The sequence below is a fragment of the Tamandua tetradactyla genome, chromosome 9, assembly GCF_023851605.1.
Source record: "Tamandua tetradactyla isolate mTamTet1 chromosome 9, mTamTet1.pri, whole genome shotgun sequence".
In the NCBI taxonomy this organism is placed as follows: Eukaryota; Metazoa; Chordata; class Mammalia; order Pilosa; family Myrmecophagidae; genus Tamandua; species Tamandua tetradactyla.
In genome coordinates, this window is record NC_135335.1 from 14,397,041 (window position 1) to 14,423,763 (window position 26,723).

The 26,723-nt window shown below is 38.1% G+C and overlaps 1 protein-coding gene across 2 annotated transcripts; it reads right to left on the reverse strand.

The window, feature by feature from the left end:
* LOC143646766 (membrane-spanning 4-domains subfamily A member 12-like) lies at positions 1-25,659 on the reverse strand. Of its 2 annotated transcripts, none has more exons than XM_077116102.1 (9): positions 25,506-25,659; positions 24,890-25,003; positions 22,380-22,477; positions 20,478-20,621; positions 15,075-15,131; positions 9,882-10,001; positions 2,875-2,995; positions 560-640; positions 1-186 (listed from the first exon to the last, which is right to left on the reverse strand). In XM_077116102.1, the coding sequence occupies exons 3-7, from the start codon at positions 22,425-22,427 to the stop codon at positions 2,876-2,878; spliced, it is 489 nt and encodes a 162-aa protein (XP_076972217.1). In that variant the 5' UTR covers positions 22,428-22,477; positions 24,890-25,003; positions 25,506-25,659; the 3' UTR covers positions 1-186; positions 560-640; position 2,875. The 2 variants fall into 2 exon arrangements, with proteins under 2 accessions (XP_076972217.1, XP_076972218.1); XM_077116103.1 differs by having other exon boundaries at positions 25,500-25,659.
* Positions 25,660-26,723: the final 1,064 nt, after the last annotated feature.

Here is a 26,723-nt window from a genome sequence, read left to right on the forward strand (position 1 = left end):
TCCAATTTAATTTTTATTTATACAATGGGAAAAAAGAAATGTTGAGATGGGCTTTTTCTAGAAAGCTGCTTGAACAAAATGATGACATTCTTTCTTCATTCACCATTACGCTTTTTCATCTTGGAGTGAGGTCTTGATGATTCAGCTCTTTAATACATGAGAAAAGGAATTCCTTGTGCCTTGAACCTGAGGTAATTTGAGTGTTAGCAAACTGATCATCAACAACAGTCTAAAAAATGGACTTAATCTAAGTTATCGAATCATCCTACTAAATAACTTTTCAAATTCTTTTCAGTTAAATAGCCATCCTGACCTGATGAGGTCAGTTGGAGACAGAGCGTGCAGGGACTGGGAGAGAGGACACAGTCATGTTAAAATAAATGTGACTCTGCTAGGGATGAGGTGAACCCATGGTTGGACTCTGAGAGGCGCCTAGCCTCTTCTCAAGTTCTCTATTTCATATTCCTCTGTGTTGGTTGAGTCATATCTGAAAAGTTGGTTAGAGAGGATTTTTCTGGTTTTTGCGGTCAGTTTGAAATGTTAATGGGTATATTCTCACCTTTGAGGGTTTTTTCTTCCCGGAAATCAACGCAATTGCTTTTGATGTTTCTCTTTTCTCTTCTTTCTTTTAGGCTAGAAACTAATGAAAATGTAGGTTAGACTTACATGAATATTTAATTTTCTAGTCAAAGTAATCAAGTTCAAACTGTTAAGAATTTAATGCTATGCTTCATGGTAATTATGCAATAATAAGAATCTAGAATAAATGGAGTGTAGTTCATTAATTCATCATAGTTAACACGAGGTTGCAGTTTATCCAGTGCCATTTGTTATGGCGTAACTGTAAACAATACACAAAACATAACTTAACATTCAAAGTTTTCTTTTTTTTCTTTATTAGAGAAGTTGAGGGTTTACAGAACAACCATGCATAAAATGCAGGGTTCCCATATAAAGCCGTGTTATTGATGCCCAAATTTTCTTGATGAAATTCTTCTCCCTTGTTTTCCCACATTCGATTCTCCACTGGTTCTCTCTTCCAGTAAGGTCACCGTTGGTCAGGTGCTCCAGAAGAGGGGCAAGACTTAGAAATTGAGGGGCTGCAATTAGCCTGCAGACTCTGGTGGTCTCCTGTGGCATGTTGCTTGTTTGTTTTGCTTTTGGCTAGGACCAATCATGATTTCTGTTTTAACCCATCTGAGTGACTTTAGCTAGAACTTGGGCTTCCCACTTTACTACCTGTACTTCCTGATGGCACAAACCTGGTCTTGCCCGGGTTTTCCTCTTATATTCCTATACCATTTAGGTCACCATCATGCCTCCTGGTTTTTACAACTGTGGTTCTATAGTAGCTCCCGTGGGCAAGGCCTTTTATAGCCAGATCTTGAACAACTACCTATAAATTTTCAACTCCCAAAGCTGAATCTCAATCCTATATCTCTCTACTGATCTCTAGGCTCATATCTGCAACTTCTCAGTAGATATTTTGACCCCCGAACACTTCAGCTAAAACAACTCCCAGAGTGAATTTATTATCTGACCCAAAGCCACTCCCTTTTCCTTTCCAGTTAACATTACCACCATCAGTTGAAAGCCACTCCCAAATTATAACAGTCTGTACATCCTTCAGATATGGTTTCTTAAATATATTTCAGTCTTTCCTCCTTTTCTCCCCCCCCCCCCACCTCCAATTCTAGCTTATGCCAGCATCACTTTGTAGCATGAGTCTGGTACCCAAGCATAGCATTCATTTCCCATCACTCACCTCCTCAAACATTGCTGTAGCCCCTTACCTTGTTCAGATTTTCTTATCATTATGAATATTTTTAAGTTAAATTATTTCCATTTTCAATTAACCTGGTACATTTGGTGCAAGGGAAATGAAATCATCTGATGACAAGTTTATTTTCTTGGGTGGGAACCCAACTACTTCCCAGTTTACCTTGATGTTCATTTGCACAGTGAAAAATATTTTCTTTTCTCAAAATGTGTGGATTGGATTTCATTCCAGAGAACTGGGAGTTTTGAGGACCTGATCTCTGGATCATGTATAGCTTTTGAACTTAGTTGTCTAAAATTTTATCTTCGCTGCTGATAGTTTCTCCAGTCATATGATAAATGTTCATTTGGGAAGTTTTCCTTTATTTTAGCATCATCCATCATTCATATCTCAAAAGTCTTGGGTAGGATTTGGCTGGGATTTACCTTTTCCAGTCCAATTACCAGTCATCTGATCTGAGGTTCTCTTGTGCCTCCCCATTTTCTCACACAGTTTGGGTCCTTTATATTCATTCCTGCCTTCCTATCAGATCAGAGGTTGACTCAATTTCAGTGAGTTGTGAATGAGTTTGGATGCCAGGGCTGCTGTTGGCCTAGTCCGGGGAGATGCTTAGAGTGTTGGGGATTTGAATGATCTGAGTTTCACTGGTTTCATCCAGGGCCATTAGTGTGTGATAACAGGACCTGTCATTACCTGTTCCCTCCCTCCCTCCCAACATGTTTTATCTTCCTTCTGCTGCCAGGTTCCCAGGTGCAGTAACTAAACTTTACTTGATAATTCGAGGCCACAGACCTAGAGGATTGATGACCTTTCAAATGGGAAATACTTGAACCCCCAAAATGATAAATTTCCTATGGTATTTTTTCATGAGGCTCTGAACATAAAATCTTTTAATCCTACAGTTTTATTTAGGGAGAATTGTTTGTCTTAATTTATATACAGATACATACAGTTTAGTCCAGATTGTTTCAGCCCACACTCAGTGTTTAGAGGCAACACTAATTACAAACAACTCCTATGAAACTTTAATCCCTTAGCATGGTTCACAATAGAAGCCAATACTTCCTAATCGGGCAGAGAAATGAAAGACTTACGTTAACGTTGAAAGGTGCCACGCCGATATCCTTGGATCCCCCATCTGGCCACCTTCTTTGCCAGCAACAATTCTAAGGTGGAGAATATTCCCAAATACACTGAAAGGAGCACTCCACTTTTCTAAATACAAAAGGAAAAACCTATATTCCTTACAGATCTTTACATTTCTAAAATTTCAAAATCATAAAGGTAACATGAAATCATAAAAAGTTTAGAAAATGGGAAACTTGTCTGGAATATCTCATTGCTTTAATACAGTTTGTGATGATTTTTGTCTAATGACATGATAATAATTGTAATAACAGACATCTCTTGGGCCCTTACTAGATGTGTCAAGCATTTGTACTACATGCTTTACATGTATTATCTCACGAGTCCACGCAACAGCCCCTTGTGGTAGGTAGCATTGTTATTCCCACGGTGGTTTGTATGATTGCATGTTGGAGTTGTTCAGAATTTTGTTCCAGGCGCCCTTCTCAATACTGTCTCCCTTAGGTAGTTTCCATTCCAGGTCTGACCGGCTCCAAGTCTGTGATTTCTGCTTTCTTATGCATTCTCATACATCACCATTATTATAGTTGTAACTATAACAATAGTTATATATACTCTTTTTTTCCATTTAAAATCATGCCCTACTTTCCAAAATATCAACTAGTTCCATGCCCCTATCTCATATTATCGACAGCCCCTTTCAACATGAAAAAGTTAGAATGGCCATAGACCAAATGCCCCTAGAGAGTGAGAGAAAGCTCAAAGGTGATGGTGGAGTTATACAGAGAAGGTAGGTGTTAACAAATGAGTATGACTGCTGAATCATTATACTGATGTTTCACTTAGTCTCAAAAACATCAGGGCAGCTAGAAATAAAAACTTAAAATTGTAGAATTGTAACCCATACCAAACTCTGAAATCTGTTCTGCAATTAACTGTTGCAATGTACTTTGAAATCTGTTGCTTTTTTGTATATATGCCATTTTTCACAAAAAAAAGAAAAAAAGAGAAAGAAGAGTATAATAGAGAAAATAGGATTTAACAAATGAATATGACTTCTGAATCAATATATTGATTATTTCTTTTGGTCTCCAGTGTCTTGGAGTAGGTACAAGAAACTGTAACCCATAGCAAACTTTAAAATCTGTTGTACAGTTACTTGTTAAATTGTACTCAGAAATTTGTTGCTTTTTGGTATATATGTTATTTTTCATAATTAAAAAATTTAAAAAATCATGCCCTAAGCATTATTTTACATTTCAATACATTACAATTACATTGTAATACTTAAGAGCTATATCATATTTAAGTGGAAACATAATAATTTATTTAAGCTTGCTACACATTTTTGATTTGTACAACTCTTTCCATCTTTTGGATGATTAAAATGGATTTTAAGAAACTTGGTTCTTGGTAAATACTATTAAATTGTTCCCCACATGCATTTTGCCATTTCACACTATATCAACACATAAGAGGACTAATTATGGTCTCTATTCATTCTCTGCAAATTGGAGCAAACTTTGGGTGATACTTCATGAATATACTATAATTAGTGATCCATATAAAATAACTTCATTTGAACATGACTGAAGATTAAGGGGAGCAGAGATTGGTCTGGTACATAATCAATATTTGTAAGTGGCATTTAAAAGGCTATGCTTGGTTTCTCTTGGATCTTCAACGACTTTGTAACAATTGAAACGTTTTGGGAGATCTCCTGGTATACTGTATCTAGAGCAGAGGTTTGGGAGATCTCCTGGTACACTGTATCTAGAGCAGAGGTTTTGGGAGATCTCCTGGTACACTGTATCTAGAGCAGAGGTTTTGGGAGATCTCCTGGTATACTGTATCTAGAGCAGAGGTTTTGGGAGATCTCCTGGTACACTGTATCTAGAGCAGAGGTTTTGGGAGATCTCCTGGTACACTGTATCTAGACCAGAGGTTTTGGGAGGTCTCCTGGTATACTGTATCTAGAGCAGAGGACAGGCATCCTACTAAATCCCAATGACACTGTTGGTCACAAAGTTGGAGTGACTTCCATAGACTAGGGGTCCCATTAATGATCACCACTAATAGTATTTGATATTGATTATTTAAAACAAAAAGAACAGTTTGGGTAGATGGTCCTCAATTTCATTGTTTTGCTCTAATATCTATATTAATTTTAAGTGCCAACTTTTTTAGTTAACTTTTTATTAATCTTGCAATCCATTTTTCTGGGTGAGGTGACTAGGAAGCTACGATCCTTGATTCCAGTTTTTTTTTTTTTTAGGAGTGTTACTATGTATTTCTATAAGGATGGTTTGAGTGATAGAACACTATTCTCTTAAATATTCTAGTTAAAATATTTTCAAACACAATTTATGGGGTAAAATATTGGGAACCTGATACATGTGCTGGATTGGAGAAAACTTTCAGCCATGACTATGGCTATTTGAGAGACACTGAGAGCTGGTCATCCATATGAATGAAAACCTTGCTCTTCAAATGGAATTAAAGAGCATAGAATGGGCTATCTGCTTATTTAATTTTAACAACCCTCATGGCATTACAAATATTTTCATGTCCAAATCATGCCAGATAATAAAATATTGCATTAACAGTAAGTTACTTTAAATGTACATGGATGAGGGAGTGCAAGGGTAGTTCAGTGGTAGAATTCTCATCTTCCATGAGGAAGATCCGGGTTCGATTCCCGGTCTGTGCACTTCCCAACAAACAGGAAAACCGACCAACCAAATAAAAATTCAACAAATGGTGCTGCAATAACGGGATACTCATGGAAAAATAATAAAATGTGACCCTGCCATACAGCAAACAAAAAAAATGTAAACGCACATGGATTAAACTGTCCAGTCAAAAGGCAGGGAATGGTGAAATGAATAAAAAACCATGGCCTAACTTTATGCTGTTTACAAGAGAACTCACCTTAGATTTAAAGACATATTAGGTTGAAAGAAAAAGGGTGGAAAAAATATATCATGCAAGTAGTAAAGAAAAGAAAGCTCAGTAGCTAGTGACAGATAAAATAGCCTTTAAGTAAAAAACTGTTACCAGGGACAAAGAAGGTCATTATATATTGAAAAAAGGGCCAATTCAACAAGAAGACATAACAATTATAAAAACATATGGACATAAAAAAATATATACACATGACAGCAGATCCCCAAATATATGAAGCAAACAGTGATATTTAAAGGGAAAAATAGATGGTCCTACATTAACAGTAGAAGGTTTCAATACATCACTTCAATAATGGATAGAATATCTAGACAAAAGATCAATAAGGAAATAGACTTGAATGATACTTTAGATCAAACAGATTACATACATATAATAAATAAATAAATAAATAAATAAAACACTTCCCTTTACCCAACAGCAGCAGAATACACATTCTTCTCTAGTGTACATGGAACATTCTTCAAGATAGACCATATGTTAAGGCACAAAACAAATCTCAATAAATTCAAAGATATTGAAATCGGGCGGGCCACGGTGGCTCAGCAGGCAAGAACGCTGGCCTGCCATGCCAGAGGACCCGGATTCGATTCCCGGTGCTTGCCCATGTATTAAAGAAAAAAAAAAAAGAGAGATATTGAAATCATACAATTTATCTTCTCCAATCACAATGGAGTTAAAATCAATAATGGAGGAAAAAATGGAAATTTCAAAAATATGTGGAATTTAAACAATTGTACTCAGACTCAAACAATTGTACTCAAACCACCAACGGGTCAAAAAAGAAATCACAAGGGAAATTAGGAAATATCTTGAGGTGAATGAAGATGAAAACACAACATACCAGAACTGATGTGATACAGCAAAGGCAACGCTGACAGGGAAATTTATAGCTTTAAATGCTTACATTAATAAAGAAGAAAGATTTCAAATCAGAGACTTGCCCACAAAACTGGAGGTCATAGAGAAAAAAAAAAAAAGCACAAACTAAACCCAAAGAGAGTTGAAGGAAAGAAACAAAGACTTGAGTGGAGATAAATGAAATAGAGAATTAAAAAAAAAAAACAATATGGAGAATCAACAAAACCAAAAGTTGGTTCTCTGAAAAGATCAATAAAATGGACAAACCTCTAGCTAGACTGTCAATGAAAAAAAATGAGGTGAGAGAAATAACTAAAACCAGAAATGAAAAAGGGAACATTACTACCAACTCCAAAGAAACGACTCATGCCAGCAAACATACATACATCTGAGAATGGTCTGATTATCAATTTTATCAAGGGCCCAAGAATTATTTATGAAATACCAATTCTTATCAAGGACCCAAGAATTATTTATGAAATGTCGCTTGAAGTAATGCAATCTCATGAAATCCTCAACTCTCTATGCTTTTACCCCTTGATCAACTTAAGCCATCAAGAAGCAGCATTCTTGGGCCATTTCTTGGTTATTCATAGAAATAGTTTTTATAGCGTATCCCTGGCATTTCTTCAAAAGTCTTCAAAGGAAATAGTTTTATCGAAGCTGCTCTAGCATTTGCTGAAGGAGTGCTGTTATTCACAGTCAGTGACTAGTCAATGTATTTATAAAATAAAGTGCATCTTCTCAACCCAGTCCTATCCTAGATACTGGGGATAGCAGTGTTCCCAGCCACAGACCTCACGACTCAGCATCTATTATACTGAACTCTATATGAGTAAAGGATTTCAGAGCAAAGCATCATTAAAGGAAGCTCTTTACCCATGATGAACTGAACATTCTCTGCCTAATGGACAAGTATAATCATATAATGATTGAATTTACCTTTTCATTTTGCCTACCAGGAAGCTTAGAGCAAAATTTGTGACTCAATTTTGGTAATTCACAGGATCCTAAAACCTATATGTTTACATTATTTTTTCCCATAATTTCACAAAGAGAATATTCCAAATTGCAATTATTGGAATAGTTTAACATATCAGATTGAACCATATAAAACCGGTATTTTGTAGGTCAAAAACAGTCTAATAGTAATTCATACAGTTCAACCTAACACACGTGATTATACTATATGCCCATAACAATGTAGGCTAATATACACTTTTCTTCAACACTTGTTTATGAAATTTATTTTAATTATATTACTAAAGAAACTATTTAAACTCCTTCAAACCCTATGTGGGATGAGGTAGAATATTAAAATGTAAGCAATTTATTATGTATATTTAGCTTCAGTCATTATTATTCTAAAAATACATTATTCTAGGTACTTAAAAATACAAAACAGTGTGTCCATGGACAAAGAAGAGACTCTATTTTCAACAAGGAACCTAGAAATATTCAGGTACGTACTTGCAGCAGATAGTTTCTGATTCTTTTCTAAAAGCTTGAATGGTTTCTTTAGGAGAACAGGTACCCACAGTCTGACAAAGGCTGCTCTTTCTGGCAGTTTTTAGTAGACAGAGCTGGTGGTTGGGGGTAATATGAGTAAATTTTCATAAAGGCCAAAAAGAATCTTGTAATTCCAAAACCGTTCTGCCATCAGGAAAGTGCTGTGGGGGTTCCTAGCCTCAGAACTTTTTCGGTATGCCTCACCAGCCCTGGGCAACGTCTTTACTAAGCCTCAGACTTCTGGCATTTGGGAATGAATCTGTTATGCATACATGACGATACTAGCAAACAAGAATATGGAGTACGAGTTTCAGTATGGCATGCTCCAGGTTTCGTTATGGAGATAGGCTTTTAGGTCTTAAAATTAGAAATGTTATACTAGAGGTTTTTCTAATTTTATCTCATCCTTACAGCACTTCAGTATCGTCTCAATAACAGCTGTAGGCATTGAAATCCATTATCCTTTACAGAATTGTCATTAAATTTTCTTGATAAGATTCAGCCACAATGTATAACAAAATGAACTTTCAGGGGATGTGGCAGGCTGAACTCTGAATGTACTGTGATCCCTCAGGCCGTTGCTTTACGCCTTTTGTGCTTGATATATACGACTGATATTTTCAAAGACCCAAGAGCTAGGTGCTCAGTCAAGTATTTAGAGTGTTCTTATTTATTCCTACAACCTATAAAAACAGACCCTACTCATATGTCAATAAAGCATAAGATGGACACCAAAAAGAAATATGAACACTTGATAGAGCTCAGGTAGAATTCTTGAAGCCTTCCTTTTTCTCCATTAAGACATAGTCCTAAAATGACAAAAATTCCCATAATGCTTAAAATAGTAAAAATCCTGGACTGTGATCTGACTACCCTGTCGTCTTGAAAATTTGCTGAAAAAGAATTAGAATTCGTTTCTTTGTTCTAATTCCATCAGGTCTTTGAAATCCTGAAGTGATAATGTAATATACAGGACTTCATAACTTTAAGAAACGGAGACCCCATGCATGTTTAACCTGTGACCAATAAGTTCATCTTTCTTCTATTTTGATGTTCACATCCAGTGTTTAGTTTAAAAAAAATAGTGCTGTGTCAAGAAAAGGTGAATTTATGGCATATTCAGAAAACTTGGAACTTGTCTGTTATGTCCAGAGAGTTTCTGATTACTGATTCTCAGGAGAATTTTATATACTTAACCTGGGAATACTTTCAGAGGGATGTTTAATTGAGATCATTCATTTATTTGTTCAATAAACATTTATTAGACACTCATTAAGTTCTAGGCATTATAATAGGTACTGGGGAGACAAAGACAATTAGAATATATCTAGTACATTAGTGAGGCTGCCAGCCTCAGATCTATCCTTATTTTGAAAAATTTGTTTATATTTATAGCTTTTGTGTCCTCACCAGCATCCTTCTTCTGAATTCCAATAATCTGAACACTATTTTATGTTATGTACTGCTCTTTATTTGATTTCTTGAGGTCTCTGGTGGTTATGGGTTTAGAGATATATTCAGTGGTTTAGGATTCTTATTTGTGATCATGCTAAATATGGATCAACAGTTTGGGTCACCTTCACATTTGTCCAGCATCAAAAAACTCTCTGATCATTTACCAAGAAATTGAAAGTATAAGCCTCTAATGGTGGGGAAAAATATTGTAAAACCTTGCACTTACATGCAGCCATTGCATACGTCCTTGTTTCAGTAAAAGGAGAACCAACTCAACTACAATTAAAAGTAGACCAATCACTGCAAGGGCAGAACTCTGGATGTTCGCTCTTATGGTGTATAACAACTGGAATAGACACAAACGTCAACTAGTCATATGTGGAACAAGCAACTTGGAATGAAGTTACTAGTTTGCATTATCAGCAATCATAGTCAAGTTGAGATTTATTATAATTTGTTATCATTTCTCATCTTCCCGAACTCAAACCCCCAACCTCCAAATTTGTCAGGATGCCAGGGAGACTCGTTTGTTTTCTGATGCTGCAAGCATTAACTTCATTCACTCATTAAAAACAAAATACTTAAGTTGCACTGTGTTGGGGCAAACAAAAAATGGTCTCTAAACTCAAAGGGCTAGAGTCTAATGGGTTCAGGACAAAGAGGTGACAGTAAATTTGAGTCAAAGTTCATAAATACTGACACCATGGGTAAGTGCAGTGTGCTATGAAGGGGCAGACTACCATGAAGCTAGTGAACTTTAGGTCTTCAAGCCTTTTCAATTCCCCTGTGATTTCCAAGACCCTGGGAGAAAGGAGCCCTGGCAGCTTTTTAATTACAATAAAAATTTTCCTTATTGGGCTTTCCTTCCCCAACTGCATGAGCTTGGTGTCCCCCCTCCCAAACCCAGAGTCAGCCAGGGTGCTGTCAAAACCAATCCGATGGGCATGGAGCACACTTATGGAGAACGAGGTAGGGAAGTTTAATGAGACCTGAAAATAGACTTGGGACTAGCCTGGCATAGGGCAGAGGGGAGCGAATTAGATGTTTCATGATGAAGCCTGAAATTGAGATTATGGATTTCAGTTTAGTGGCTGTAGGAGAGTGAGAAGAAACTGAGTTTTGAAATCAGATTGTCTGGATGCAAATTCTAACTCTGCCACTCACTCAACGTACGACCTTGGGCAAGCTATTTATCCACTCTCTGGCTCAGTTTTTCTTTTAACAAATTGGGATAATCACAGCACCTGTCTCAGGGTTATTTGAAGATGAAATGGGATGGATCGTGTGTCATTAGAGAGTGTTTGATGCAGGGGCTGCATTCAGAAATGGCTGGTTCTTAATTTGCCAGGTCTTCTTTAGCAAAGTACCACCACCTAGTTGGATTAAAAAATGGGAGTTTATTGTCTTATAGTTCAGAAGGCTGGAAAGCCTGAAATCAAGGTGTCAGCAGGACCATACCTACTCTGGAGTCCAACAGAGGCGGTCTCTTTTTTTTTTTTTTGTAATTTAATTGTTTTTGCCTTTAAATTGTAGCATTAGGGAATTTTAACTTAATGGAGTTAGCAATATATTTGCTTTAAAAGACTGTCCTATTATGTGCTTTCTATCGTTCTGTTTGTTCTATGTTCCGTTTTCCTTCTTTCTTGCCTTCTTTCAAATGGATTATTCTATTTTCTAACCCTCTATTAGAATTAAGAGTTATGCACACTTTCCCTTTCTTTCTTCTTTGTCTTGTCATTCTTCTAGGGATTAAAACAACCAACATTGAGCTGCTAAAGCATAATAGTGAAAAATAAAAGAATGGGTATTGGGACTTTTACCTCTGCACAGAAAATTCAAAGAGCTCATTTCTCTGTATTTATTTCCATTTAAACCTATATACTATTGCTGTGTATTTTGATTTCTTTATATATTTTAATATCCACAAAATGCTATGGTTAATATTTCATATAGTCAGTATTTATTTTTACCTTCATATCTTTCAACTGATTTGCTTTTCATTGTCCATGACATAGCATTCTAAATAAACTAAAACACATAAGTGGAAAATGAAATCAATAAGAATTCTGTAAAAATGTACATTTCTGGAAGTTAGGTGGATTTTTGAGTTTACAAAAAAAATCACATAGTGTGGTGCGATGGTGGCTCAGTGGCAGAATTCTCACCTGCCATGCTGGAGACCCGGGCTCAATTCCCTGTGCCTGCCCATGCAAAAAAAAAAAAAAAAAAACAACCACCTCACACAATGTACATTACTTTGGTTACTTTTGGGAAGTGGGGGAGGCAGGGTTATTGAGAAAAGATCTGAGGGAATTTTCTGATATGTGGCACCTGGAAGGGCGCTACCTTGGGGTTCACTCTGTGATAATCCATTGAGATTGATATTTATATTTTGTCTGTTTTCTGCACTTGTGATATACTTTGATTTAAAATGTTAAAAACAAAAGTCACACATGAAAGAGGAATTACTGAATTTCAGGTAATATTGACTGATTCAAATAGTAAATAAAGTAATGTTTTTGGAAGAAAAATTACATTAGAAACTGGAAGTTTTTTAATGGAATAATCCTGAAATTGCTACTTCTTAAGACTTTTTTGCCACTAATGATCCGAACATCATCAGTCTGATGAAGTTATACAAATGTCAAATGAAACCTCAAGAAAATAGAGAAAAGGAAACAATAAAGACAGGAATATAAATTAATGACACTGAAAAGAAATGTACAAGAGAGAAAGGATTAACAAAAATTTAAGAGGTGTTTCTTTAAAAGAATAAAGTTAACAACCCCCTGGAGTTATTGGTCAAGAAAATGGGAAGACACAAATAATTGATATCAGAACTAGAACAAAAGTGAGACCCTAGAGGTACTGCAGATTTATGCTTTTGGATATGATGGAACAGCTTGTGAAAGACCAGTGTTCCTCCTTAGAAGAATTAGAAAAATAGGACACACTACAAAAAGTGCCCCATCTATGTGAAGCCATCAGAAAGCTGCCCAAACAATCAAGAATAAACAGGGCCACGATGACAGAGGAAGGAGGCCACAGAGACGTGGGCACATGTTCTAAAGATGGTTTCCCATCTTTCGATGGTGAGGGCAAGAGGATGGGGTTCTAGATTTCACCTGCATGGAAAGATATTGTTAGTGGAGCGGGGAATCAGCTTAGCTTTTGGCGTTCTTGCAGAGCTGCAAAGACAAAATTGGAAACCGGAGGTTCTGATAAGAAGAGAGGGAAATGAGCCAGACACACCACTAATTTTTCTCTTAAGAGAAGCACTGCACATCAGAAGGCCAATGAGTTCAGAAGAAAGCATCTGAAAAGCAGAAAAGAGTTTTTAGCAGTGCAATTGTGCTGAACAAACACAGATCAGGATGCCAGTGGGAGGCTTCTAGCAAGCACACCGGGTTCTCCATGGAAAGGTCTATGAGTGGTAGAGGAATGAGAGGTATACGGATTTATATCCAAATGGACATCCAGCCACAATCCTGGTTTATCTGCCAAGGTGAAGAATGGGTGAAGTCTCCCTGGAAGAACTTAGCACAAGCTGACATTCCTACACTTTTCACAGATCTAAATTTTTTTGCCATTCATGACTTGACAAATCAAACTACAGTACCATTTTTAAAAAAAAATACCAGGACAAAAAAGACAAAACATCTCACAAGTGGCCCAGTTGTTAGAGTTAAAACAGATAAGTGCTTTAAGATACCTGTGATTGGTATGTCCAAGAAAATAGAAATAAATAGAGAATACAGATGAAAAGATACAGAATTTCACAGAAGAATGAGAGTCTGAAAATAGAATCATATGGAAATTCTGGAATTGAAATATAAAATAATTGAAGTAGAGAATGCCGTAGCTGAGTTTAGCAACAGATTAGATATAACAGCGAGCAATATTGTGACCTGGAGGGAAGAGAAATAGGAAATGTTAAAACAGAAGTAAAGAGAAAAAATAGAATAATAGAAAAAGGAAAAAAGTGTGGGAAACGTGAAACATAGTGAAGACACGTGACATGCGTATAATTGGAATCTTAGAAGTACAGAAGAAGAGAAAGGCAAAATTGGGCAAAAGCATCCTTTTCAGAGAAAGTGGCTGACAATTTTCCAAAATTGATGAAAAATATCAATCCCAAATTTTAACAAATACAAATCAACAAAAAAATTAAATACAAAGCAAACCACATCAAGACATTTAACAGTGAATCCACTGAAAACCAGAGGTAAAGAGAAAATTGTAAAAGTAGTGGAAGAAAAACAGCACATTACATGATAAGGAGCAAAACTAAGACTACCTGCACAAAGCAAAGAAAAAACCCAGAAACTTCATGATAGCAAGGAAGCCAGAACAATGGAATGTTATTTTTAAGCTGCTGAAATCAAATAAAAGAATTGCCAACCTGGAATGCTCTATAGGGTTAAGGAATCTTTCAAAAGCAAAGATTAATATAAGATTGTTTGCAGACTAACATGAGCTGAGATAATCTATTGTTTAGCATATTTGTGCGGAAAGAAATACTAAGGGGAGTTTTTTAGCCAGAGGAAAAGACGCCCCTGGATGAAATGCTGAAATGCAGGAAGAAATGACAAGAAAAAATACATGTAAATGTGTGGGGAAATTTAAACAAGCTGTCTGTGTCTCTTTACTCTGTTTTGCTGGATTCATAGATTATCTGTTTCCTGTCTTATTTTTGAATCAGGACCTGCTGAATAGCACTCTTTCTGCAATTTTTGCCCCAGACTTTCTAGGCCAAGCATTGTTTATCTTGCCATATCCCCTAAGCAATGGTTAATGGTTAGGGTTCTGGATCCAAGCTGTGTGGGTTTATAGTTAAGCTCTATCACTTACAAATTAAATGATCTAGAGATAATTGCTTACACTCTTAGTATACCAATTTCCTTATCTATGTAAGGGGTGTAGTATAACAACATTAGCCAGCTGATAAAATGTATTGTAAGATAATATACAAAATACTTTGATAAGGCACCTGACACATAGAAGCCATTCAATAAATCTTAACTTATTATTATTAGAATCACTATTTCTCCCATACACCACATATTACCACACACTTCTCTCTCTCACTGCCTGAAGGTATCATGTACACATATTTTCTATCACAATTGATATCTCCATTTGCAATGAATGGCATATACTGTTTAAATTTCCATTTCTGAGTTCCTGATTTGCTTCATGCATTCTGAATTATTTTGATGTCTTATGATATTAGCACAGGATTCTGTTGAGTATATACATTTTTTAAAAAATAAAGAGACCTATAAAATTATGTTGTATTTCAGCATTTGGGGTAGATTTTTACTGTTTCAGAGGCAATGATATCTCCTCTTTACTGATATCCTTGTTTTTAACAAATTAAATATTTATCTCTGAAATTGCACCAATTGTTCTGTCTTACCACATTTGAGGAGCGCCTTTTCTCTGCTTCTACTGCAAGAAATCCTGACATGATAAACTAGGAACAAAAACGGGGCACACATAAATATCTTTTCTTTAAGTATATCACCTGAGATTCTTCTCACAATTTCAATAATATTCTTTTCTTTTTACTATTAAAGTGTGTTTATTTGTGCTTGTTTGCATCCTTGCTATGTACATATATTATAATACTAAGACAATAGCTAAGAATCATAATTTTGTGCTCTAAACATTTGAGTTAACATTCAAAGCTATTTTGAGTGATTCAATCTTTGTGTTTAGAATTGCATAAAAAGAAAATATTAATGTGACCAACATATTAGATTTTAAGCAATAATATCTGCTGCTTACATATAAATGCTGATCTAGTCAATTAATCTCATTTCATAATACAAAATTCATCATTCAGTGAACCCAAGTCATTTCAAAATCCTACACTGTTGTCTTACTTAATTTCAATAGTTTTATTTTGTTGCATTGTGTAGTAAAGGGTCAGTATAAAGCATTTTATATTTCACTATGAATTTTCTGATGCGAAATCCAGCCAAAGATTTTTCTAAATTGACTCTAGGATTGTTGTTCCCTAAGCTTTAAGAATGTTGATGGTAAGTGATGGGTGATCACTGAAGACATAACACACAAATATGAGTTTTATACAGCATGAATTTTCACTTGCCCTACAAGTGTTGCCATATCAATAAATTATTTTGTATGATTTATCATGAATATCATCTCTCGCATGAATTATCTGGCAGTTCCTCTGGTAAAAACTTGTCTTTCTATCAGTACCTATCAGATACTCTGGATCTGTGAATACAATTTTCCATGTATTCACTACATGTAATGTTATTTTTTTGAGCATGAGGTCTCTGCTTCTGGGAAGTAGACAAGAGACTGTAAGAGGTTTGTCCATACACACCCATTCTCAGACGTATAAATTCTTCTGCATGCATAGACATCTTCTCTTGTGTAGCATCACAACTATACAACTAGCGTCAATTTAGAAGACTTTACAGTGTTTCAAACATTAGGTATATGAGCCATGTTTATGCAATTATCTTTTTACAAAAATCCAAATTATACTTTTGTGTTCATGTTACTATTTCCCTAAATACAAACACTCATATACTTTTTTTCTGGATTAGCACTTAAATCCAACTTCCCTGGATTTAGTGATCATACTGAATTCCAAAATTATTCAACTCCTAGGTATCTATTTGGAAGGCCAGACTTCACACCAATGACATGGAGATTACTAATGACATGACAGGGGATGTGTCTTTCCTGCAAATATGTGGGATGGATAGCATTTTTTTTTTGTTATTTTTTTTTTTCCTAAGACCATGTTTCCTGCCCAAATACTGCTTTTTTGGGAAAATCCAATTCCTTCTCTACACAGATCCTCTCCTTGCTCCAACTGGGAATGTATGTCTGATTTGTAGAAGTAATCTTGTGAACAGGGCCTGAGTTATTCCAGAGCTGTGGGAGCCTCCTTACAGGATCCAAGGGAGGAAATGAAACATTGGTGTTTTCTATGGAGACAGCTTCTCCCTGGAATCTCAACAACATCCAAAGAGTAATTGAATTCGGGGAAGAATTTGGCTGAAAAACCAAAATCCCTACCGCAGTTACGTGGTAGTCCCTGAAACAGTCAGTCGGTAGTAAATTCATGGGTCTCTGGGACAGAGATGAGAGAGACCATTACTGAATTAATGTGACATTTGTATTTGGGATGGATTAAAGGAATATTTCTCATATGATTTCATGGCATTGTCGTGGTAAATAAAATTTTGCTTATTGAATCAACATGCTATTTTAGGAGAAAATACATACACTGTTATAATCTAGGGATCCCACTTTCAAATCAGTTTAATAATACTGTTCTTGAAAAATATTTTGTTAACAGAAAACATGTTTCAAAACATTTAATCTGCAGTTTATTTTTTTTAATGCAAGAATCACGTATTGTCTTCCAAAAGTAGCCTGTCCTGATGATTCTTTCACTGTTTCCTGGCACTGGTTGAAAGGACACTAGTTTCTGGTGTATAAGGAATTGATCTTTTTCATTGATGTAGGCTGATGTGTACAAACAACCTTCCCACGGCATTAAAAAAAAAAAAGACCAGTATCCATGGTCTGTAACGGGGGTGGGGGGTCAGGCAGAGCATGTTACTTTCTCAGAAAAGTGGAACTTCTGACAAATCATTACAAATGGAGTAATTGAGACAGATAAATAAAAAGGCAATAAACACACATATAGAGAAGATTTTGTCAGGTCATATTAAGACATGAAGAAAATACAACAGGGTGAAATGATAGAGGAGACTCTGAGGTGAAATTGTAAGAGAGTCTTCCAAGAGTTCTCTAAGGTGACATTTGAGCTGGGACTTACATGACGAAAGGCATCAAGACTTCTAAAGGCCCAGGGGAGGAGCATCTCAGAGGGCAGAAACTGCCACTCCAAAGGATCTAGCCCTCAGTGCATGTCCCTCCCTCTGGGAATTCGCCGTCATTTCTCTGGGTTGCTGGGGTCCGGTTCCTGCAAGCATTCACTGTCCATGTTTCAATAATGACATGCAAATATACTGAAAAAACCTATATGCACATTTGCCTCTTTATTTATATCCTCTTAGTGCAAAATAGAATTGAGATGGTTTGTGTAAGTGCATACATTAGGTTTAAAAATTAATGAACAAAAGTAACTAATAAGTAAAGAACCTAGGGAAAATAACCAGCTGAGACCAGTGGTAAGGTGAAATTTTGATCCAGTGTGTTTGCACTGTGGATCTGTGAACAATTGACGGGAATGGACAGACTGATCTTCACGATTGACTCTGAGGGTAATGGCAGCTTTCTTCCTGTAGGGTAGTATACTAATAATATGGCATGTAGTTACATGTAACTCAGGCATGGTTTATCCACATTGGATAAATACTGCTCACAGCCTCCTACTGGATTCCCACCATAACTCTGAGGTTAGACTCAGTTTGTCCTACAACAGGACAAAAATGGACTGTATTTGGTTGGTCAGGTTCTGCCACACTAATTTTCTTTCCTTTGCAGGAAAAGTCAATGAAAGAGTCAAAGAGTTGAATAAACGTGTCACCTGCTCTTCCAATTCTTTCCTAAACCCACTCCAATCAGGTTTTCAGTCCCACCTTGCCTTGCCATTGAACTGCTCTTGTCAAGATCAACTCATGACTTCAATGGATGATTTTGGATCTTGTTTCATCTCTATATGTAGTCTTTGACAATTGATTACTCATTCTTCCTTGACCCTGCTTCTTTATTTGGCTTCGAGGATAAACACTCTTTGTTTTTCTCATTATTCTCAATTTTTTTTTTGCGGGTCTCTCCTCTTTAATTTGAACTGTTAATGTTAGAGGCCCCCAGGAGTCAGATCTTGGTCCTATTTTCTGTCTATGCAAGATGAGATCACTTCTTGGTAATTTCATCTTGTCTCACAGCATTAAATACCGTGGATATGCCAATAACCTCAAATTTATAGTTCTCTCCCAAACTCCAGACTCATATTTAAATAGGATATTTAATGTCTCTGCCTGATGTCTAAAAGAGATCTCAAACACAAGATGCCCCAAATCTAACTCCTGAAATTTCCCCCCTCAAACCAGTTCAACTCATAGCTTTGGCCACTTTAGTAAGTGGCAATTCCATTCTTCTAATTGCTCGAGCCAAACAAAATCTTGGCACCTTCTTTATTTCTCTTTTTATCCTCCCTCTTATATTCCAACATCTAATCAATCAGAAAATTCCATGGACTCTATTATCAAAAATATTTAGAATCAACCACTAAAATTATCCAGGTGAGAGCCACTAACATCTCTCACCTGGATAATTTAATCAGCTTGCAAGAGGTCTCATTGCTTTCAACTGTTTCCTTTATGATTTTTAATGACCCTTTAGTACTTATGTCAGATCATGTCACTCCTGTTCAATGGTCTGCAATATTTTTCAGTAGAAGTCCTTACAATGGCTACGTTTTCTCAGATTACTTTGCCTCCTGTCAAATAGTTGAACTTTTTCCCACACACCATCTTTAAGCTCAATTTGCTTCATGCAAATTGGCCTTGTTCAAAAAACACCTTAGGCTTGCTCTCATTCTATGACTGCTCCCTTTTTCGCATACCTTTCCTCCAGATACTCTAGTGGAGTATCACCTCAGTTACTTCAAGTCTTTGCTCAGATGTCTCCTTCTCAATGAGCCTTGGTGGTCCTATAAAAAATTGCAACTTGCACTCCCACCCTCATTTGTCCTTACCTCCTCTTCATTTTATTTTTATTCAGTCCTTTTCATCTTTTAACATATTCTCTCTCTGTAGAAGATAAGTTTTACAAGGTGTGGTAGTTAGATTCAGGTGTCAACTTGGCTAGGTCATGTCTATTGATGCGGACGTGAGCCAATGGCATGTGAACCTCATCTGTTGTTGATTATATCTGCAGTCGGCTAGGAGGCGTGCCTGCTGCAATGAATGATGTTTGATTTAATTGGCTGGTGCTTAAATGAGAGAGCTCAATGTAGCACAGCCCCAGCAGCTCAGCCCAGGACTTTGGAGATGCAGAAAGAAATTGCCCCGGGGAAAGTTGTTGGAACCCAGAGGCCTGGAGAGAAGGCCAGCAGAGATCACCCTGTGCCTTCCCATGTAAAAAAGAATCTCATTTGAAAGTTAGCTGTGTTTCCTCTGAAGAACTAATGAAATAAATCCCCTTTTATTGAAAGCCAATCTGTCTCTGGTGTGTTGCATTCTGGCAGCTTGCAAACTAGAACCCAAGGTTAGAGATCTTGGTGTATTTTGTTCACTAATATAACTGAAGCACTAAGAGCAGAGCCTGATTCATAGTAGGTACTCAGTAAATATTTGTTGAGTCAATGGACTAAAAATACTGTAGTGAGACAGTCAGAGGTTACTGAGAAGTACATGGGAAAACAGAAAAATGTGGAATAGTTTACTCCATGCTGCGTGACATAGTATAAATTACTTAGAAATCCCTGTTGAATTCTTTCAAGTTTCTCTTGGGCCAATGCCACCCTGATATCTCTTCTTTTGCAGAACAGCTTCTAGAAGTCCCCTCTGTTGCCCACCAATTAATCTCAGGTTCTCAGGTTACCTCTATAATTGGCAAACAAGAGACTTACAGATTGGTCCTTTGGGAATCTTACCATTCTTGTCATTCGTGCAACAAAACGGACTTTTTAGATAGAATAAATTTATGATAATTTATCATTTTAAAATAGCTTCAATTGATACAAGAATGAATTCCTTGACAGCAGAAACTGTATATTTTCACAGTGGCATCTCTAGCACATTGGCCACACAAACAGTCACTAAATACATTGGATAAATGAATGAAATAATTTACTCACAAAGAGGGCTGCCCAAAATGGGTATCCTGAAAGCAAGACTATAGGCAGGTAGATCATGAGAAGTGGATTAAATTGTGAGATAAATAACTGTATCCAGATGTATCCCAAAGCACAATGAATCACACCAATCATTATTTGGGCAGCCTGTAAGAAAAGAATGTCAGTAAATTGCATAAAAAATATCATAATTGAAGAGGGTTACAAATTGGGTGACAGAAGAGGCATAAATGAACATAGCTTTCGCATTTTTGAAGCACAGGGGTCTCTCCTGCTATTCTTTGATCATTCATTACAATTATAAAAAATTGGGAAGTCAAAGTGAATGGAGGAAGGTAGCACTATAAAAGGGTTCAGAATCACCCCATGTAGCCCATATAGGGATTATTCATGAGGGCTTCCAGAAACGTGGAGAGGACTGGTTGCTTTCAGGTAAATTGTTTAGGAGCTTGTTTATGGGCCAGGTCAAGAGAACACACAATTGGGGTGTTCCAAGAGAAGACCTGTGATCTCTGCTGATTCCTTCTACCCCTGCTTCCTCTTATCTGTTCAAGATTGCCAATACTAAGCACAGATTTGGCACTTGCTCTCCTCTGCCAATCTGACTTGAAGATTCTGACTTCACCTCCATTTTCTCATCCATTCCTTCCTGGAACTTGGACTTTTAATTTCCTTTTGCTCTGTCCACTTCCTAAGTCAGTATTAACTTTTGAAACTCTTGTTGGGCCATAACCCTGAGCTTTGCTCAAATAGGAGTGAAGATGGGGTAGTAAATCCCTAAGAATCCTATTATTTTGGAACTCTTCATTTAAATGATTCTATCATTTAGTGAATATTTTCCTGTGTTTTAGTTGTGTCTTGATGTTCAAGCCTTATCTGTCAGTCCCAGCTCACAGGTGTGTCATATTGGCCCAATGGTTAGATCACAGTAAAAGTAAACTCCTGGAATTATAATGCCAGGGATTCAGCTTCTTATGGTAGGGCCTTTCAACTATGATGAACAGAAGTGGGATTTCCAGGGCCTTTTCCCTCATTAGTTCCTAACAGCCAAATCACTACCAAATGAATAATTTATCAGCACTACATTCCCATCTCTCAGCAATATTATAATACAAGAGTTGAAGCTAGATTGGAGATCAAAACCCAGTGGGTCTTGGAATCTGGTAACCCTGCTCTGTAGGCTTAATTCGGTGAAGGGCCCAGGGAAGTTCTGCAGAAGGAGCTAGTGTAAGCCCCGGATTCTTCAGCATCTCTGAGAGAACAGAATACAGCCAGCAATGCACTCTTTCTCTCTGACACATTTCTACCATCTCCACCCCCTCAACTACTTAATGGGACAGTGGGGTCTTCTGCTGGCAATTTTGACTCTCAACACCATGGGATGGGAGGACTCACAGTCAGTTCTACGACTCATAATATTCTGGCCCTGATGATTTTGGGCACTCTCCTGAAACATACTTTATATTACAGTTGTGGATTCTGATCCTACACTAATTAGGGTGTATGAAGAAGGAAGGTGTAGCATGCTAGGTTTGATCAGAGTAGAGGTGTGGGAATAGTGGCCCATTCACCAGCCTGAGATGAATGCAGAGGAAACATGTCAAGAGCATAGCGCTGTGAGACGATGAATGTTTGTAAAGACCTATGATCTAGATTATTTCTCAACTATAAGCCCCTGACCTCATTATCTTATTTAGGCCCCATAGGCCTAATAAGTCCTAAGATTTACTTCAAACTCTTTATAGAAACACGTAGACATAGGAGGAAATTGCAGAAGTAGGATCATCTGGGTTTATTTGCTAGGATTCAGTATTCTGAGATATAGGAGGCAGTATCTCCTTACTTAAATATTTGGAACTTGCAACACCAAGTCATTTATTCACCCTAGTAGCACGTAATTCTTACCCCCAACATTCTGGTTTCTTCTTTTAACACAATGGGGAATGATGACATCTTGTTCAAAACATGGCACAGACATTAGAGAGGATGAATTGAATCTATTTCTAAAAGAAAATAGAGAAAAAATAAACATGATTTTCTTAGGTAAGGCACTTAAAAGTCACTGAGAGTTTTTTCTTGTTTTCTCTAATTTTTCATAATGAAACAATTCCTCTGAAAAAAATTTTTTTTAATCATCAATCCATTGAGATGCTCTTGTGGACATAACTAATGACCTTTTAGCAATTCTAATTGTCATGTTAAATTTTACCCATCTTCTACCAACTTTAAATGACCCTCTGTGAAGATCATTAGGATTCTTAGATGAAGAAAACAGAATCTAATCTTGTTCCCTGAAGCAGAAAAGAAAGAATGAAAGGTTAAACTTGTAAAATGATGCCCAGAGTCCAACCACTGATATGGCCTGAGGAAATGACCTTGCCACCCCCTCCCACAGAATTCTGCTGCATAACTGGTCTGCTGATCAAATCTTCCCTGCCCTCTAGCCATCACCTGCACCAAAAGACTTGCTGTCCAATTTAGGGTGCCTTTTGTTCTCTTTCAAATCAAACTTTAATATAAGAGTGTTTTATTGGCAGGGCCTTGATCAAATGCCTGCCCCTTGACTTCAGAGGAGGTTGGGAAATGTAAGGGTTGGATTCAACCTTAAGATAACTTTTCACAATTTAGGGACCAATAAAATAAGTAACATTTTCAAAAGTTATGGCAACCATGAATGAATGATCTCTACTTCATTACTTCACCGTTGTGAACACCTTCTGAATATGTGCCCCACATATTCTAGTTTCTTACTTTTTATCCTTAGAAATTACTCTTTGATCATACATAAATGGACCAGACATGGGGAATCTGTCTCAAACAGGACTCAACAGTGCCCCTTTACCAGAATCTTATATTTAGAACTAAGATATTATAATCTTAGTCTGGTTTTATCTCTTGATAAAAAGATATAAAATCTTGAAACAAAGAGCACTGATGTTCTACCATATGGACTGAGAGGACATCCAGAAAAAACAGCGTGAAAGAGAACTCCTGGAGTTCCTGATAACCTTCAATCTCCTAGTTCCAGTCCTTTTCTGCCTTTATGCCTCTGGGTTCTTGAAGACATACCTGTATACTTAAAATAAACTTTCCCTTTGTTTTATTTAAGTTAGCATGATTTTTTTTTCTGTTGCTTGCAACCAAAGTATTTTTTTTCCTACCCTGTTTTTCTTATAACTCTTGTCCTACGGCTTAGAAAATTTACTCTTTTGATTCTTCAATATCTGCTGGATTCTCTTTCTTTCTCTGGCTTAGATACCTTTTATTTCCTTAACTTTTTGCCAATAGTCAACTTTGAAGTCTAGGTCCTTGGTTTCAAAATCTTCACTTATTTATTTATTTTTTTGGCATGGGCAGGCACTGGGAATCAAACCCAGGTCTTCGACATGGCAGGTGAGAACTCTGCCACTAAGACATCACTGCCCACCCAAGCTTCACTTATTTTAATTCACATCAACCATCAATTCTCAGGGGATCAGTTAACAAAGGGACGTCTCATTGATACGCGAAACTGAGAAAAATGTAACATAATGTGGATTGAGTGAGTTCAATCTTTATACCAATTACTATTTGACCTAGGCCTAAATGAATCTTTTAGACAATTAATTTTCTCATCCTCCAGAGTTGTTTTGAGAGGCAAATAGTAGGGATTGGCACATGCTTGATTTGTTTCTTTCTTATTTCCCCTCAAACTTTCTCCAGTTTCCAGATTACTAAGATTTCCTACATAGCTTTGGATACTTTATTTATTTATTTTTGGTCTCTTTTCTGTATTTCACTAGAAACAAGCTCATTGATTCTTTTGTGCCATTCCTTTGAATTATTCCCCTGAGTTTAGTGGAGGTTACTGGAGTGGTAACCTTACTATGTTCCCACACTAACTCATCTCTGTCTGGAGAGCAATAAACCAAATAGCACAGTAGTTGCTGCCATTGCTATAGCTCCAAGAGGCTGGAAGACTGCGCTTGATCTGCCCTGGACCTGCTTTACAATTTCAGCAACTCTGTGCTCGTGGTGTTTCTCCACAACCTCCAGTGCAGCTGCAGTGGCTCCATGACACCCATATCAGATGGCCAAAACTGGGGATGCTGCTAACTTCCTAGAGAATAGCAAAACATTAAGCAATAACCCGATAACCAGAGCAGAGAAACCTAACGCCTTAAAACCAGTCTCTCCCCTAAGATCACAGTGAAATTTCCAAACAGGAAATCACATATGTCAAGTCCCTGCTGGAACTCTTTCGTCAGCTTGTTGTTGCCTTTAAGGTCACAGTACACACTCCTTCAGGGGGTTCTTGAAAGCTGGGTGCCTCCACCTTCTTTTCCAGCCTCATTCCCACATAGCCCCGCATCCCTTTCTGACCACTTACATTTCCGCTACCATGCAACAGACACCCAAGTTTTTCAGGCACCTACCCATATACATCTTTGCTGCTGCAAAACCTTGCACAGGGCCACACGGTGTCTGGCTCTAGCAGAAGGTTACAGATTGTTGGAGTTCAATAGTTGCTTGTAGAATCCACCTGACAACTGAAATGAAATCAGTCTGTTTATATACCCCTTATCTATAAATGGGTAGATCTGTTTACACCTATCACGTAATATATGTTTGGGGAGACCAGAGATTAAAGCAGAAACTCTCTCTCATACATAGCTGATTTTGAGCAGTTTTGGAGGTCACCGCAAAGACACCTACAGTCATTTTCCGCCACAGCTGAATCCAAGGAAAAAGGACAAGCTGACCAGGAAATGGGGCATGCAGCTGTGGGTGGAGAAAACAAACTCTGCTTTGTTCAGGCTCCCACTGAATTCCCACGGGCCTTCTGGATTGCAGGAGATGATTCACAGAAGAGCCACTTCTCACATGAAGTGGGGGGAAGGGGTAGCGGTAGGAATAAATAAAAAGTACCGCTTCCCAACTGTAAGTGGTTTGGATCGCACTTTGGCCTGGGGGGGCGTTGGGAACCCCTGCCCCCGGTGTAGTCCCATCTCTAGCACCGGCAGCAAGCCGGCAGAGGCTTCCTACACTCACGTCACGCCCCGAGAAGAGGGTCAGAGGGGCGTGATCCTCCGGGAGGCGCCCTCTGTCCGCGGTCTCCCAGTTCGGGAGCCCGGTGGGCGCTGCTCCTGCCCTGGGGCCCCTCATCTCTGCTCGCGCGACTCCAACGCCGCGGTTGTGGCCGAGGGCTCGGTGGCCGGGGACGCTGCGCGCGGACACCCACGCGGGCACTAGGGGGGCGGTGGGGGGCGGTGGGACGGCTCCAAGGGCGAGGGCGGGGGGTCGACCGGCGGTCATGCCGCCTTTTCCTGGCTGTGTCAGCCTCATACCCCGACTGCGGACCTGGGCACACCCGGGAAAGAGGCTCCCCCCGACTCCAGGGCGAGCTGATTCCGCGGCGGCCGGGTCGCTGACTCTGCAGAGCTACCCCTAGCGAGAAGCGTCCTCGTTGGAAAAACTCCCTGCCACCCAGAATCTCCTGCAGGATGTGGGGTTACAGCACTGAGCAGAATAGTTAACTCCTCTGGTCCTTAGTTTATTCTAATGTGGAGTGGAGGTAATACCTGCACTGGTGCCTCACAGGCTCATGCTATAGAACTTTGGAAACCAAAACTGTTTTACGAATACTTTCCGCTGCTGCAATCAAGTATAACCTCCTGCATGCAGAGTTTGTCTCTGTCCCCAACGCAAGGCAGGAACAAAGTATGGTCTAAGTGGCTAAATTACTTGCATCTGGTGGCTAATTATGAGTGATGGAAGGGACTGATGTTTGTTGAGCTCTTTTATGTTTGGGTATTTTGCCAGTTAATTAACGAAATGGTCACTTTTCGGTGAGTGCCAATATGTGCCAAACAGCGTTCTGGGTGCTGAGGAATACAGCATTAAAAGAAACAGATGCAAACCCTGCCCTCTTGGAGTTTTTAGTAAAGAAGAGGGAGACCAATAACAAATAGGAGCTACAAATAAAATTTACAGTAGGCTAGGAATGATCGAAGCAAGAAGAAAAGTGTGGAAAGGGGGTAGGTGGGGGTATGTGTGGGGATGCAACCAGTGAAGTCCTCATTGCAAAGAGGGAAGTTGATCAACTTTGTGAGTATCTTGGAAGGGATGCTGTGTAGCACAGGGAACAAGCAGCATGACAGGATCAAGGTTATTCAGGGTAGGGGGTATGGCTGGAGCAGGGAGCAAGGCTCTGAATCCAGGAAGGTGACAGAGATCCTACAGGGCCTTGTCAGGACTTGGTCTTGACCT